The 17,785-nt window shown below is 39.4% G+C and overlaps 1 protein-coding gene across 1 annotated transcript in view; it reads right to left on the minus strand.

Moving 5' to 3' along the window:
- LOC132573724 (proliferation marker protein Ki-67-like) overlaps nucleotides 1-17,785 on the minus strand; it is a 38,753-nt gene that overhangs the window by 848 nt on the left and 20,120 nt on the right. Inside the window, exons 11-15 of the mRNA XM_060241417.1 lie at nucleotides 17,120-17,309; nucleotides 10,723-10,842; nucleotides 7,749-10,003; nucleotides 7,218-7,272; nucleotides 1,085-5,317 (exon numbers count right to left, since the gene is read on the minus strand). Of these exons, the coding sequence (XP_060097400.1) occupies nucleotides 1,085-5,317; nucleotides 7,218-7,272; nucleotides 7,749-10,003; nucleotides 10,723-10,842; nucleotides 17,120-17,309 (6,853 nt within the window). The remainder of the gene's footprint in view (nucleotides 1-1,084; nucleotides 5,318-7,217; nucleotides 7,273-7,748; nucleotides 10,004-10,722; nucleotides 10,843-17,119; nucleotides 17,310-17,785) is intronic.

Below are 17,785 nucleotides of genomic sequence, written 5' to 3' on the forward strand. Positions count from 1 at the left end.
TGCTCCAGTAGTGGGTGGTTTTGTACTACTTTAAGTAAAACCAAGCCTTTCAGATTCCATACACTTTAGTACTATTTTTTTGTGCAAAGTTATGCATAATTCCTTTTCAGATTTTAAAAAGTAAAGTGAAGCTCTGACAAGAAAATATACACAACATATTTCCATTTGTCCCTGGGGGAACAAAAAGTTTTCCCAAGAACTTGCAGCATGTATCTATTTCTCAAGCGTGTCCCCATCTGCAGACATCAAAATCCATGGATTTGAGCACCACTGACACTAAACAGATTTTTCTCATGAACTTTAGCCCCTCCTCCTCTTTAAAGAAAACTTTGAAATCTTTGCAGTTGGCTCAGCAACAGGCGAATAGCTCCAGGCTTGGACCAGCTTCCATACACCACAGCTGATTAGGCCAGTAAAGCAAGAAAGGGGCAGAAAGAAATGGGAGAGAATATTGACAAGGAAGGGGGAAGAAATAGGCTGACAGGGAAGAGGGGAAGAAAGAATAAGTATTCTCAGAGAAGGGGAAGGAGTACTAATACGGGAGGAGGTTGACATAGGGGAGGAGGAGATCAATGAAGAAGGAAGCAAAAGAGGGGGTAAGAACAGATAAGGGTAGAGGGAGAAATATAGGGAGAAAGACTGATAAAGAGAAGGGAATGAGGAATAGGGGAAGAATGTTCGAGAAGAGAGGAGAAAGAAGCAAGCAAGCAAAAGGGGGAGGGGAGAGAAAAGAACCATTAATGCAGAATTCACATCTACAAAAGTGAATCCTGTGAGGTGTTCTTGCAATGTCCCATAAACAAATTCAGTAGATTACAAGAGATCTCAAACTAGAACCTAGCTGCATATTATTAGTCACAAACAACATACCAACAGTCTTGCAACTCCTTTGAATGTACTCAAAAGACCTCTATCCATAAGCAGTTTTAAATATTAGCTGTTTATGTTTCAAGTGTATCACCAGCCTCTCACTTTCATGCAAACACTGATGTTTACACTAAGTATACTGAATCAAGTAGGAGAACAATGTCATCTTCTAAGAACACAACTCTCTAGAACAGAAAGAGGAAAAATATTGTAATACCTGCTTCAGGCGCTGATGTCATCTTTTCTGCATAGGGGCATTGCTTCATGCCAGATATAGTTCTGTGTGCTTCAGTGCTGACTCGGTCCCTTCTTCCTCGTTTAGATGAATTTTCTTTTCCCTGAGGAAGTGTGATTTCTAGATCATTCTTTTGGTTACTGTTGTTTTGGTCACTGTGTTTTAGTAAGTTCTTTCCCTTAAGAACTCGCTTTCTCCTACCCTGTGAGGCATCTTCCATCTCAGAAATCGTATTTGCCATAATCACTTGTTGATCCTTAAGAATACCATCACTGCTTTCAGGCAATCCACATTTTTCTTCAGAAAAGGTTGTTTTAGAGGCACCAACTTTTCTCACTGTTCTCTTCTGTTTGTCATTTGATATACCTGTCTTTTCCATATCTACATTTGGTTTATCCTGACACTCATCCTTCTCTTCAGGAAGCTTGCATTTTCTTCTGGCAGATGTGGAACGAGGCACTATTTTCTTATTTCTTCTGCCATTTACTGATAAATTTTCTTTTCCAGTAGCATTATTTTCTGTATATAAGTTTTGATTTTCCCTGGCAGTTTCATTTTTGTCTGATGACGGCAAAGTGATGCTTATTTTGAGGGCAGGAGAGGTAGGTGTTTGGAATGCCAGAACAATATTTTTCCCTCGACTCCTCTTTGACTGGTTTTCAAAGAGAGAATCTGCAGACACCTTTTTGCATTTTACATGTGTTAACTTGCTACCAGTAGCTCTTTGTTGGATATTTGTTTCTGTTGAGGCTTCATGAACAGGTAGTTTTTTGGATACATTTTCTTTTGTCACATCTTTTAACTCACTAGCCATTTCTTTCTGGTTAACATTATCAACCATGCTAGGTTTTTTACCAGCAGGAACTGAGCTTTTTTTGCATCTGCCCCTATGGGATGAACTATTTGCAGTAATTGTCATTTCCAAAGCTTCAGCTTGTTCTTCTACTCCACTTTTGTCTTTGCTTGATAGTGGGAAATGGTCATTTTCAAGTACCTGGGGTACAGCGGCAACTTTTCTCCCTCTACCTCTTTTCGGCAAATTCTCTTTTACAGTAAAAGCATTTTCAACAACCATATCCTGGTTTATGACATCAGGTGTGTCTTTATTATCCTTTTCTGTGGGTCGTTCATCAAAAACTACTTGCTTTCTTCTGCCTCTCTGAGGCAGATTTCTTCTTGACACTTGTCTTTTTGGTAGAATGTGTTCTACAGAAGACTCAATATTGCCCAAGACTATCTTTTGGGTTTCATTAGAATGCTCTTCATTTTGAGTAACTTGCAAACACTTTTCTTGAGCAAAACTGAACCTACCAATTGATGTGTCCTCTTTAACATTCTTACTCAAAGTAGTTGTCATTTCTAAAGCTCCAGCTTGCTCTTCTGTTCCACTTTTGTTTTTGCTTGATAGTGGGAAATTGTCACTTTCAAGTATTTGGGGCACAGCAGCTTTTCTCCCTCTACCCCTTTTTGGCTGATTCTCTTTTACAGTAAAAGTATCTTCAACAACCTTATCTTGGTTTACGACATCAGGTGTGTCTTTATTATCCTTTTCTGTGGGTCGTTCATCAAAAACTACTTGCTTTCTTCTGCCTCTCTGAGGCAGATTCCCTCTTGCCACCTTTTGCCTTTTTGGTAGAATGTGTTCTACAGAGGACTCAATATTGCCCAAGACTACCTTTTGGGTTTCATTAGAATGCTCTTCATTTTGAGTGTCTTGTAAACACTTTTCTTGAGTAAAACTGAACCTACCAATTGATGTGTCCTCTTTAAGATTCTTACTCAAAGTAGTTGCCATTTTTAAAGCTCCAGCTTGCTCTTCTGCTCCATTTTTGTTTTTGCTTGATAGTGGGAAATTGTCACTTTCAAGTATTTGGGGCACAGCAGCTTTTCTCCCTCTGCCCCTTTTCGGCTGATTCTCTTTTACAGTAAAAGTATCTTCAACAACCTTATCTTGGTTTATGACATCAGGTGTGTTTTTATTATCCTTTACTGTGGGTCGTTCATCAGAAACTGCTTGCTTTCTTCTACCTCTCTGAGGCAGATTCCCCCTTGCCATCTTTTGCCTTTTTGGTAGAATGTGTTCTACAGAAGACTCAGTATTGTCCAAGACTACCTTCTGGGTTTCAGTAGAACTCCCTTCATTCTGAATATCTTGCAAACCCTTTTCTTGAGCATAACTGAGTCTACTAGTTGATGTGTCCTCTTCAGGAACAGTAAGGTTTTCCTGGGTCTGGGTCACAGAGGCAAACTTTCTCCTTCTACCCCTTTTTGGTTGATTCTCTTTTTCAGTAAAAGCATTTTCAGCAACCATATCTTGGTTTTCAACATCAGGATTCTTTCTATCATTTTCCATGGCTGGTTCATGTGAAACTCCTTGCTTACTTCTGCTATTATGAAGCAAATTCCCTCTTGCTACCTCTTGTCTCTTTGGTAGAATGTGTTCTACAACAGCCTGAGTATTGTCCAAGCATGCTTTGTGGACTTCGTGAAACTTATTTTCATTCTGAGTGCCTTGCAAACACTCTCCTTGAACAAAAACAGAGCTGTCAGTTGATAAGTCCTCTTCAGGAGCAGTAAGTGTTCCCAGTGTTTGGGATACAGGGGCAATCTTTCTCCCTCTACCTCTTTTTGGTTGGTTTTCCTTTGAAAAATTAGCATTTTCAACACTCATAGGCTGCTTTTCAATTTTATGAATCACTTTACTTCCATTCTCAGTGGGTGGCTCAGGAGAAGTTGTTCTGCTTCTACCTCTCCTAGGTGGGTTCTTCTTTGCTACTGCTACCTTTTGTCTTTTTAGTGCACTATGCTCAACAGATAGTTGCATATTTTCCCAGGCTATCACTTGGGTTTCATTCAAATTCTCATCAAAGTTAATTTTTTGTAAACACTCTCCTTGAGCAAAACTGGCTGGGTCCTTGTTTTCCAGAGTAAAGTTTCCCCTCTCTTTAGAGATCTCTGCTAATGCCTGCTTCTCTGAAGAAAACGAGATGCAAAGTGCTGGTGATACAACAGGAGCTGCTTTCTTTTTGTTCTTTTGTGATGTATTCTCTTTTACAGGGGAAGTGTTTCTTTCAGAAAATGCATTGTATTGTTTTTGTTGCGTACCACCCTTGCCACCAAACACACATTTCTCTTCAAGAGTTTCAGAAGTACCACTCTCAAGCAGAAAACAAACCTTTCTCCTCTTCACTGCACCATCCTTCATTTCTGTTGGATGATTCTCCAGAGTTTCCAGTTCACAAATTTTAGGCAACATGTGTTTTTCACTCTCAACTGCTTCCACTTCTGTTTCTACTGCCGTAGCTTTTCTCCGCCTTGTATTTCTTTTAAGTTGCTGATTTCCAGAGTTTCTCTTTGAAGTTTCAAGGTTTAAGCTTTGCATTTTTTCTTGGGGATTTGGTTTTGTAAATTCAGACTTTGGTTCATCTTTGTTTTTCTGATTTCTGGATCTCAGAGATGTTTTTGAAATGAACTGATTTGTATATTCTTGGTTTGTTGCATTTTCTTCTAAATGCAAGCTTTCTTCAGCTTGCCTACTTAGTTTATCCACCACCCTTCTCCCGTTAACAGATGGCTGTGTTTCAACTGACATTTGTTTTGGAAGTCCCAATAGTTCCTGAGCATGTTTTATGTTATTGAAGGCCATATTACCATCTTTTTCCATAGATTTTTTCCTTAATTCTTCTGTTATCTCATTTTTAAGTGCTGAGAGGTCACTTTCTGATTCTTTCGGTTGACTAGTTTCAGGAACCTTATCAAAGTTTTCATCAGTTTGCATACGGTTAGCTAACTTGGCTCTGCTGGTGTTTCTTGTTTTCCTTGGTATCTTAGTTGTATCATGTTCTTCTGTAAAACTGGATTCACCAGCTTTCTCTTTTCTAGGTTTTTTAACTGAAGCCAATGGTTCTGGTATTTCTGCATTTATTTTCACTGGATCTCCCTGCTGTGCAGATGATTCAAAAAAATCAACAACAGCTCCACTTTGGAAATCCATTCCATCTGAGTTGTATTTTTCTGATACAAGCTGAACTGTTGCAATGCTTTCTACATGTCCCCCTTTTACGTCACTAAGTGAGCTACATGAAGTGTGTCCCAAGTAATCATGACCATCATCAGGCCTCCTTGGCATTGCATTTGGAGATTTTTTTTCAAATGAATCTTCCAGTCCTGTTTCTTGCCAAGACTCTTCTCTTTCAGGACCATCTTCTTTGCACTCTAAAATTAATAAATAATATTCAGAAGAGCAAAAGCAGTAAATATTTTGTATCCTACATAATCAGTTATTTGTGAGAAGGCAATGACTGCAACAAATGACATTAATGTATTTTAGGAGTATATTATATTAGAAGAGTTTTTATTAACCCCAGAATTCTACAGAAGTTTGCATGGCTTCATGATTTTGTTTTGGAAAAACAAAGATGCTGTCATACAATACTAGGAATTCTTATTTTCACAAGAGGCTACAACACCTACAGATAATACAGATACAAATAATGTCTTTGGTACAGGTGTTCCTATAATTTTAGTCTTCCTGAATTCCCCATGCATAACTTCATGGTAATTGCACAGGAGTATACTACAAGAATACAATCAATTCAGTAGATGGCTGAAGTTAACTTTTGCCATGGCAAACCACTGTGATTCTATACATTTTCTCACAAGGATATCAAATTATATTTTACAGACTACATCTGGGTTTTGCCTCTTCTACCAATTCTAACTTGCTTGTAGGTTCTTCTGCCTATGCCTTCTCTTAGTTCTGGGGACCAGCCATATAAATTCTTATTTTCATTGATTCTAATTGGATTTAGAAAGTAGTATTAGATTGTGCCTTCTTTGTGTTACTAAACAGTACTGCTTTCTGGAATAGTTTTCTGTCCACATGGGAAAACACAGATATTCAAGCCAAACCAATCCGTGGTTCTTAGATAACTGAACAGACAGATTTCTGACATCCTATATATGCTGACAGATTTAAGTCAATACTGGCAACCCAGGCCCATATGGTGGTTCAGATTTGCACTGGGATCTCACACTTACCATCAACCAGAGAACCACATGACTACTGACTAAACTTTCTTATTATCAGACTGCTTCTGATAATGTAAGGTTCTCTCTCCCCACTAGAGTGCTCACATATCCAGAATAAAAGGCTTCCCTCTCAACCTTCTTGCTCTCTCAGCATGAAGGAAAAAAGCTCAGGTGAATAGAGAATGTTAATGCTCCTGGAGGAAAGCAAACTGGCCTTGGTAAAAGAGAAGAAAAACTACTGCTACCCTACTGTACTTTTAACCTGTACTTTTGCTGGATGGTGCTGAGACGAGAGTGCAGAAACTAGTAACTGTAGTATAAAGGGTAAGGATTTTATTGGAAAGAACAGGCCCCTTACTTCCAACCCTGACATGAGAACTGAAGCTCACAGCTTCTTCACAACAGTGGCTGGTTCAAGATGGAAGTAACCCAATAAGGCAATGGCTTGCTCTCCTTTCTGGAACATGAAACAGGTGCTACATTGGAGAATAGTGCCCAAAGGAGCAACAGATAGCTCCACATATGGCTCCTAAGTATCACTGATACAGAATGTAACAAGCAAGTAGATCTAAAGCTGCTAAAATTAATAGTCATTTATTGTTTGAAAGTGCTGCAAGTTATACACAAGTTGAATATCCCTGGGCCAAAGGAGGCCAGACTGAAGACTACCCGGGAACGGGCCTTCTCTGTTGCAGCTCCACTACTGTGGAACCAACTCCTGGAGGAAGTGCGGGCCCTGCGATGCTTGGACCAGTTCCGCAGGGCCTGCAAGACCATTCTATTTAAATTGGTCTTCACTTAATGCTGAGGTAAAATAGATACGCTGAAGATGTTATTAGCCACAGAATTTCATAAGATCTATGTTATAGCACCTTAATGTTAATTTAATTTAATATAAGCTGTTTTAAATGATGGTTTTATCTAAATGTATTATGTATTATGGTTTTATTGTATACTGTATTTATGTGTTGTAAGCCACCCTGAGCCTGCTATGTGGGGAGGGCGGGATATAAATAAAAAGTTATTATTATTATTATATTTGTGCTACAAATTAAAGATTTTGCCAGAATATTTTTATACATACCAAATTCATCACTGGAAATCTCATGTGGCTTATTCACAGCTTCTGATAATTTGACCTAAAAGAGTTATAGAGGTATTCAGTTACATAATGGGCTCTTCTGCACACACACACACACACACACATTCTTGATTACACCTCAGCGTGACATGAGGCTTTGTTGAACCATATTCTGAGAGACCGAATAAAAAATATTATATGTCCACTGGATATACTTTAAAGCACTGAATACAAGAAATCTTGGAATATTTTACACTATAGAATCAGCTCATATCAGAATTATATCCATACTGCGCATACAATTCACAGTATTTACTGTGTGAATGCCGAACAAGTATATAACAATTTTTCAATAGAAGAAAACATGCCAAAAGCTTTACAGAGATAATTAAGAGAAGACTTTTCTGTTATGGAATATGCCTTCATCTTTACACATACAAAACTAGTGTGCAACAAATGACATTAATGTATTTTAGGACTATATACAGGACTTCTGCAATATGTTACTGTTGGAATCAGAAATGACCAACTTACCAGATATCCATCTTCAGGTCCCAATAGTTCTTTAACTCCTGTGTAGTCTATTTCAGCACTGAGAGAATTTTGCTTAGGTTCAGCCATAAGTTTTTGCAATCCCAAATAGTCATCAACTGGCATAAACTTTTGCTTTGGTGTCTTCAGTATCCTGGAAATACCAATCATATCTTCCACTGGTTCAAATTTTTGCTTAGGTGTCCTCAATAGACTTTGAATTCCTTCGATACCTTCCACAAACCCTATTACTTCCTTTTGGTCTTTTGTAACATTATTAAGACTAAACAATCCTGCACTATTCAAAAGTTTGGAGCAAACGCCATCTTTGACAGGCTCTGCTTTGTGATTAGGTGCCCTAAGAAGCCTCTTGACTCCAGAAAGGGTCTCAACTGGCTCTGGCTTAGGGGTCCTGAGCAGTTTTTTGACTCCTGAAAGAGCATTGACCAGTTCTGGGTTTTGCTTAGGGGTCCTGAGCAGCCTCTTGACCCCAGAAAGGACCTCAACTGGGACTGGGCTTTGCTTGGGGGTCCCGAGTGGGATCTTGACTCCAGAAATAGCCTCAACTGACTCTGGCTTTTGGTCGGGGTTCCTGCCTGGACTCTTGACTCCAGAAATAGCCTCAACTGACTCTGGATTTTGCTCGGAGTTCCTGAGTAGGCTCTTGACTCCTGAAAGGGCCTTGACTGGCTCTGGGTCTTGCTTGGGGGTCCTGAGTGGGCTCTTGACCCCTGAAAGGGCCTTGACTGGCTCTGGATTTTGCTTGGGGGTCCTGAACAGTTTTTTGACTCCTGAAAGAGCATTGACCAGTTCTGGGTTTTGCTTAGGGGTCCTGAGCAGCCTCTTGACCCCAGAAAGGAACTCAACTGGCTCTGGGTTTTGCTTGGGGGTCCTGAGCAGCCTTTTGACTCCAGAAAGGACCTCAACTGGGACTGGGCTTTGCTTGGGTGCCCCAAGTGGGTTCTTGACTCCAGAAATAGCCTCAACTGACTCTGGCTTTTGGTCGGGGTTCCTGAGTGGACTCTTGACTCCTGAAAGGGCCTCGACTGGCTCTGGATTTTGCTTGGGGGTCCTGAGTGGGCTCTTGACTCCAGAAATAGCCTCAACTGACTCTGGATTTTGCTCGGAGTTCCTGAGTAGGCTCTTGACTCCTGAAAGGGTCTCAACTGGCTCTGGATCTTGCTTGGGGGTCCTGAATGGGCTCTTGACCCCTGAAAGGGCCTTGACTGGCTCTGGATTTTGCTTGGGGGTCCTGAGTGGGCTCTTGACTGCAGAAATAGCCTCAACTGACTCTGGATTTTGCCCAGAGTTCCTGAGTAGGCTCTTGACTCCTGAAAGGGTCTCAACTGGCTCTGGATCTTGCTTGGGGGTCCTGAGTGGGTTCTTGACTCCTGAAAATACGTCAACCAATTTTGGGTCTTGCTTGGGGTTCTTGAGCAGCCTCTTGACTCCTGAAAGAGCATCAACTGGCTCTGGCTTTTGCTTGGGAGTCCTGAGCAACCTCTTTACTCCTGAAAGAGCTTCAACTGGCTCTGGCTTTTGCTTGGGGGTCTTGAGCAGCCTCTTGACTCCTGAGAGAGCTTCAACTGGCTCTGGCTTTTGCTTGGGGGTCTTGAGCAACCTCTTGACTCCTGAAAGAGCTTCAACTGGCTCTGGCTTTTGCTTGGGGGTCTTGAGCAGCCTCTTGACTCCTGAGAGAGCTTCAACTGGCTCTGGCTTTTGCTTGGGGGTCTTGAGCAACCTCTTGACTCCTGAAAGAGCTTCAACTGGCTCTGGCTTTTGCTTGGGGGTCTTGAGCAGCCTCTTGACTCCTGAAAGAGCTTCAACTGGCTCTGGCTTTTGCTTGGGGGTCTTGAGCAACCTCTTGACTCCTGAAAGAGCTTCAACTGGCTCTGGCTTTTGCTTGGGGGTCCTGAGCAGCTTCTTGACTCCTGAAAGGGCCTCAGCCACTGCCAGCTCTGGTTCTTTATTGGGAGTCCTCATAAGCCTCTTGGTTCCTGAATGTGTCTTGATGCAATCTGATTTTGTTTTCGGATCGTTTATTATTTTTTCCATTCCCCCAATTTCACCTGTTACCAGTGAACTATTTTCCCCTACAGTCTCATCTGATGCGGAATTCCCTCTTCTGGGAACCTTCAATTCATATCGACCACCAACAGCAGAAATCTGAGATACTTTTTTCAGGATGGGGGATTCAACATCTTGATTGTCATAAATTTTCTGGACTGATAGATTTAAAGGAGACATTGTCATTTCCCCTATTAAAAATATAAAATGGGAGAAATCTTTCAGTAAATTGTATGTTAAGTCTTTTTTAAAAAATTAATTATGTTAGCATTTTTACTAAGAAAAGAAGGACAATAGATCCCCATCCTGGTAACAAACAGGCTTCTTGAACTAGTAATGTATTCCAGGAGAAAATGACTCCCACTTATCCAGTTTTTATTTAAAATATTTTCTCCCCTTTCTCCAGGAACTGAACTCAAGGTGGCTTACATAACAAATCTTAAATCAATCACTCAATATCTAATCTGTCTGTCTACCTACCTACTAACCATAAGCCAAAAAAGCCAGCTCTTAATCACTTAGAGATATGAAGGCTCTGGGGAAAAATTTCAGGGGAAACAAGATTTTTTTCTTTTTCACCCTAGAGAACTTAAAAATCTAACCTATAAGACCAACAAAATACTGTACAAAAACATTAAATAAGAATTTGATAGATCTCACATAAATTTGCTTGTAATTTTATTGAAGGTTCTCAAATAGACAATGCATAGAAAGAACTCTAAATAGGATCAACCATGATTAGGGATCTTCCCTTCAACTGTGAAAATTCATCCAAGCAGTCATATCAGAGAAAGCTCTTAGAAATACCAATAACAACATCATTTGTGATTTTTAGCAGTAGGATAACGAATTTTATAAAAAGACAGATGCATGAGGTTTATCACTAGGTACATTATAAGAAGATGTATACCAGATTCCTCTGGAGTGTGAATTTCTGATACTTCTGGAGTTGACCCATTAGACTTCTGCACAGAAGATAAAGGGCTTCCTTGCTTCCAGTTCGGTGGAGTGTGGAACATCTCAGTCATCCCTACAAACAGTATTTAAAGTTCAGTTAATGCTCATTTTGTCTGTATGTAACCAATAGGAGAAAGCAAGCATAAGTATTAAGAATTCACTCTTTGCCTTACTTATCCCCAGAAGAACTGCAGTTCCAGTCCAACTTAGTCCTTAGTATTAAGGACTGATGCTCCTGGCAGTTTCCTGCCACAAAGCCACCTCAAACAGCATATCTAGAGATGAGGAAGGCATTTTAAATCAATCTACAAATGGCACCTACCAGACAGATTAAACTGTGCTTAAAGACAAAGTATTCCTTCTCAATGATTCATTACACATAAAAAGGTGAGAGGAAAAAAGGACTTTTGAGGGGGAGTGGGGAGGGAGAAATCAACTTACTGAACTGGTGACCAGAACAGATATTAAAAGTTAAGTTTAACTACTAGACTTCTATAAACGAGACACACACAGCTACTTTAATAAACTTTTAATAAGATGCAGCTTCAAATAAATTTGAACTTGTAGTTGAATCTTTGTTCTGAAAATAAAAACCTACCATACTCAAAACCTATAAAGTAGCATATTCTTTCCTAGTCTTGAGGTAGTTCACCATTCATATTTTTGTAGATAGGAAATTCAATGTTCAAAAGGACAGGCAGTCTTGCACCAGGCACTCGGATGAACAAAGATTTACAAGAGCTCAGTGGTTAAGACAGAGTAAAATCAATTACAAATGGCCAGACTGTTAGCAGCCTTCATCACACTTTTGTATTTTCAAAGCAGGGAAACCAAACTGCTCCATAAATATTGCTTGAAGGCAAACAACCAGAATGTGCACCATGTTCATGCATCCAGATTGATACATAATCCAGCCCATGGTGGATAGATCAACATCTTCTTACTTCAAGGCACAGAAATCACCCATGACAGCTGCAGCAATAGCCACAGCCCTCACCTCATTATTAGTCTCCCAAGTAAGAATAAACCTAGTCTAACATTGGCTCAACATCTTTCAAGATCAGCAGTAAAAGGATAGTGTAGAAATGACCATTATATAGTATTATTTACCACTGATTAACACAGCTTTGTCAAAACATATTTCATCTTTTTGTGATTGGCAACGTGAGTTGTATACATTATTATCTAGTTTCAATTGTTAAAGGACACGGATTTAGAATTTGATTTATATCAACACTTTACACTCCAGGAAACCTTACATCAGAATATGACTGGATTTATAATTTAGCGTTTTATATACATATATGCTTCTCTTGTCCCTCCAGGATTCCCTATGCAGTGTCTGGGACAAAAGCACACAGGCTGGGTTAAGGGGGGGCAGTCAGAGTAAAGCCCTTCTCTCCAGCTGGCTGGTGCATGTTAAATTCTTTTCCTTCCTCATCCAGAGCACAAAATAGGGCTGAAGGCTTTGTGATTTTTTATGCAGGGGAAGTGGGAGGAATCTTACACTGTTGACATCAGATTATAACAGAGAGAAAAGGAGAGAGTAAATAATAATAATAATAAAATTTTATTTGTATCCCGCCCTCCCCGCCTAGGCAGGCTCAGGGCGGCTAACAACATTTCATAAAACATACAATGGTAAATATAAACTTTAAATTTAACAGATATAAAACTTTAAATTTAACATCATTTAAAAACCAGTCAGTATAATTAAATTGTTATAGCTTAAACTGACAGTGACGATGGCATTTTCGACGCTTGTTCTGTCAGTATACAGTTTACACGATGGCATAAGTCCTTGAATAGGACCGTGTTGGCGGATCCTTAATTAACTATCTTATTCAGCAGTCCGTATATGCCAGCTTGAAGAGGGTGGTCTTGCAGGCCCTGCGGAACTGGTCAAGGTTCCGCAGGGCCCGCACCTCCTCAGGGAGCTGATCCATAGGGCAAGGGCCGCGATTGAAAAGGCCCGTGCTCGGGTGTTCTGAAGTTTGATCTCTTTCAGCCCAGGGATAGTCATTATATTTAGGAGATCTACTTGCAATTCTCTTCAGATTTACATGCAAATTGAGACTACTTTTATTTTATCTGACTTTGCTTATTGTTGGGTGTTGTGCTGTCAAAGATTAACTGTTTTTTTTATTGCACTGCTTTTAATATTTTGTTCATGTTTATTTTAAGCAATATATGTTGATTGATGGTAATATGTTCTAATACATATTTTGGTACCTCTTCAGAAATCATTTATGTTCCTATCAAAATCTGACCAGAATCTCGTTTTTACAGTACACATCACATGTGCAGTGAGCTCTGACCAACCTTTCAGAACCAATTGTCATTGTTTAAAGAAACAGTGCAGGCTGAAAATGTCTGGGCTCATGAGAGAAGGGTTCATCTAAGGCTAAGAAGCCAGTTAAAGCATCCCCCCCCCCTTTCCATAAGTGTGTTATATGCTTGCAAAATGAAGACAGGTTAGAGTTTTCTTAGCTCATATATATTTAATTTTGTGTGTACACAAAAAAATGCTTTAACTTTAAAAAGCAACCCTATTAAAAAGAGAGCTTGTCTGAAATGCTAAAGAGCTGTTTGCAGAATTATGCATAACCTCACTCCGACATTTTGCAGTTGCATCCACCACCTTGTCAGCCTTCCAGGTGTGTCTGCAGGCTGAAAAGGGTTAGAATGGAATCCCTGCTCTACAGACCAATTTTCCTCCTTCCTTTAAAGTGTGATGGAGGCAAACATCAGTTCCATCAGCAAGGTGAGAGCTAAATAGCAGCACCAATTCCCCATTACAAATTCCTGCCCCACACAGAAAAGATAAATATAATCACTCTCTCTTCAATTTTCCAAATCTAAATTTCCCCCATATGTTATTTTCCAGTGTGGCAATTTATATATATATACCTCACTACACTTCCCTATGACACCACCGAGCACAACTGAGAAAGAGGACAAAAATATTTACCTGCCAGTGTGTGGTAATAGTTACAACTAGGCCACCCTTGAAGTAAACACAATGAGATATGCTCTCCCATATCTTGGTAAAACCTGTTATAATATTGTCTGCCATTAATACTAATATGCGGGTACAAGAATTTGCTTTTTTTCCTTGGGTACTGTGCCTATTTGATTATAAACCATCAATTCAAACTAAACATAACTATGGGTACAGTGGTGTTTTGTCAAGTAAATACTGTTTTTTTATTTCTGTTTCAATGTGGAGTTTCAAGCATATGTTGCTATGATCTATACGTTGCTATGATCTAAAATGTAGGTTCATAGGTAAGAAACTGGAGGGCTGGATGGATGAGTGAAGTATGTTATGATTGGACAGTAGCTGTTCCCTTGGGGTGGTATTGACTGTGCTGTTCAGACAGTAGGTTTTGTGTGAGAGTGAGTGATCAGCAGGGTGTGTGAAGAAAGGAGCTTGACTGGGAGTACTGCAGAGTTTGAGATATCTGTTCTGTGTGGAAGTTAAAAGCCTATGAGGAAAATGAAAAAATAAGTTTCTGTGGCTAGGTTTGCTTAAGGAATCATTTTGCTTATATACCTATCTGAAACTATTATGCTCATTATCTATACAGAAACGGCTATGCTGTTTTACTTACAAATAAGCTAATTTGCTTATTTTAGGGTAAAAGATCCCCTTTTACCTCAGCGCCACCCCACATACTGACTGTTCTGTCATTCTACCACATATAACTAAGCCATTCTGTTCTTTGGATCCACCTAGCAATTCTAAGGTCTGAAATGCTGTTTTTGGTAGAGTGAAAACATGGAAAGCAAGGAGGCAGCATAATACATGTCACCTCAGAACACTACAGAGAGGTGCTTTTACAAAGAAAGTGCAAAAACGTTACTAGTACAATCGCAGAACACTGAAACAAAAAGATAGAAAATAAATAAATTTTAACCTAATTGTAGTATAGTCTATTTTCTAGTATATCCTACAATAGACACAAATGAGGAATGAGGGGCAGATGAGGAATATGAGATTTTAGAGTTACAGAGCAAACACTGGATAAGTAAAAAGTGGTATTAGAGTGCAGCATATATACCCCATATACTCTTAGTTGCTGCTCAAGATCGGATCAGAAGAGCTTTGAAAAGGAAAGGATACTGCAAGTGCAGAATTTAGTATTCTGAAAGGCTTTAAAGTGGAAAGTGCTGTCAAGTTGCAGCCAAGTTACGGTGACTCAGTAGGGCGCTCTCAACGCAAGAGATGTTCAGGTGGTTTGCCATTGCCTGCATCCACATCACAACCCTGGCATTCTTTGGAGGTCTCTTACCCAAATACTAACTAAGCCAACCCTGCTTAGCTTCCAAGATCTGATGAGATCCGGATAGCCTGGTCTATCTAGGTCAAGGCACAGTAACGCTTTAAGTTGTCAAGGTACGCTTTAAAGCAGGGGTGTCAAATGCGCAATATGTGGTCCATATCCGGCCCCTGCATGGCTGGCATTCATCCCGGGAGCAGCTCTCCTGAAACCTTCTCCTGGCCACTACTGCTACTATGGAAAAGCATCTCTGAGGGGGAAAGAAAAAGAGAGAGCAAGCATGTGCACCAGAGAAAACTTTCCCCCACTCTTTTTCTTTCCTCTACAGGGGCTGTTGCAGCATTGCCAGGCCTGTCTTCCCTCGTTTGAAGAGGGAAGGAAGTGAAAAGAAAGAAGAAAAGGGAGTCCCATGGCACTTTCAAGACCAAAGTTTTATTCCACGTATAAGCTTTTTTGTGCATGTATACTTCCAGGGGAAGGGAGGGGAGATTCTTCATACAAGACTGCTCTGCTGTTTACTTGATCCTAATCACACATTAAAAATAAAGTGGGCAGGAAAGAGATGCATCTGGGATAAAGGGAAATTATTTTGGCTTATTCTGAGGGGTTTTTTTAAAACAAAAAAAGATTAGATTTTTATATGTGTATATCTAGGATTTTATTTTCTTTCATAAAGACCCTTTTTAGGAATTACAACATTTAGATTGGATTCCATTTTAATGACTGAAAGTAAATTGCTAAGTATTAAAAAAGTACATTTATGGTTCCATGTATTCCAGTTCAACATGTGATTTCTTCTCTTCCCTCTCTCCTAACTGGTTGCATTTCTTCATTAACCCTCCCTTGCTTTTTGAACTTTTTATTATCACCACTAGCAGTAAATGGATTTTGTTCAGTCTGAAAGCAACATATTATTTCACTTGGAGATCCCCTTTCCAGCTCTAACAGATAATAATAATAATAATAATAATAATAATAATAATCACAGCTAGCGATCTCCATTATTGGAAGGGAGTGAGAGTCTCAATTCATCCCAGAATTGAGCTTCATTATCAATAGCAATTCAGCAGTCTCTTTCTAATTGCCCTCTGAAATTACTTTGTAAGAGAACTGCTACTCCTAGGTCAGCAACTGAATGTCCTGGAAGGTTAAAATGATCCCCTATTTTTTTTAATGTTTTGGTTTCTTATAGCTGTAGAAGTAAAAGTTCAGTAGCACCTCAAAGAATTATAAAATTTGTGGCAGGGCATGAGCTTTCATGAGACACTACTCACTTCTTTATTCTTTGCATCCTCCTGGACCAAACTGAGACTTAGGTTTCCTGTCTCATTACTAGTGTTGATATCTCCACGCCTATTATCCCACTGCATATTACACCTAACCCTATCAAGCTTATTGCCATTCAGTATCTGGAATCACATTTATAAAATTTATATCTCTGGTACCTTGCGGTATATTTTATGGCACACATGGTCCAGCTCAACGAAGTGACATTTATGTCAGATCCGGCCCTCATAACAAATGAGTTCAACATCTCTGCTTTAAAATATATAATGAAATATCAAAAAATAGGGGGTGCATGAACAAAGTTCTGTTGAGTGGAGAAAATATACACAATTCTATTTAAAATTCATCTTTTTTTCTCTGTACAACTTTGCATGGGTTTTTAGCAATATACACAGCACCTTGGAACAGTGACTTTTAAATTTTTTTTTTTTGAATTTTGATTAAACTTCCCATCAATTAAGCATTGCAGCTCTATAAACCAGTTTTTATTTTAGGCCAGGATTTCTAAAGAAATTTTCTATTGCATATTTTATACAGCAACAGCTATAAGGAAATTAAATTGAAATCAACATATTAAGGTAACCAGAATCACTTCCTATTCCTTAGCCATACAGTCTGAGCTAAAAGGTGGGTGGCTACTCTGCAACAAACATAACTAAAACCATTCCACAGTCAAGTTCTCTCTATGTTTTCATAGGAAACAAGGTAACCCATGAGATTAATTTAAAATGAATGTATCCTATAATAAGCAAAGTATCATTTAATCAAAAATCAGTTTACCTGTAAAATCTTCATTTGTGTCTTGCTGTCGCTTCAAAGTATAGTTGAACATCACTTTAGGGACTTGCGCAGTTATCTTTACTATGCTAGCATGAGCTTTTCCAATAACAATTGGAGCAGGAGAATTTGCATGGCCTGTAGTGACGTAACCCTTGACTTTTCTTGTTGGTGTTTTTAAAGAAACATTGCTCTGAAAATAAACATACACATCTTTGCAGTCTGATCAAAACCCAAACTATGTTCCACTGTGCATACAAAACTTAATGCAGGCAATATTTACTTCAATAATGAGAAAAACTGTATGTACAATTCATAAGTGCACAGCAATGCCAAGCTGAATCCTATGCCTTGTTCTGCTCACAAAAGAGACACTTCTGCTGCTGCAGGCCCCACAGTGTTCCCAGAAGTCTAAGTCACCTATGAGCAGTATTTGAGGAGCACATGACAGAAATAGAAGTAGAAAACTGTTGCTGAGACCACAGACTACACCTATTCTTCAAAGCAGTGGTCCTCATACTGTGGAGGTATGCTGACTTGGGGTGAGAAGTTGCAAGAAGGGACAGGATCCTCAGACAGAGTGTCAATTAACTATGAGCTGTGCCCTTCTAATTATGGCAAAATTTCATATTCTTAAAAAAACATTCTCTTCAGCAACTAAATTAGAGA

This window comes from Heteronotia binoei, chromosome 6, assembly GCF_032191835.1.
Source record: "Heteronotia binoei isolate CCM8104 ecotype False Entrance Well chromosome 6, APGP_CSIRO_Hbin_v1, whole genome shotgun sequence".
NCBI classification, from domain to species: Eukaryota; Metazoa; Chordata; class Lepidosauria; order Squamata; family Gekkonidae; genus Heteronotia; species Heteronotia binoei.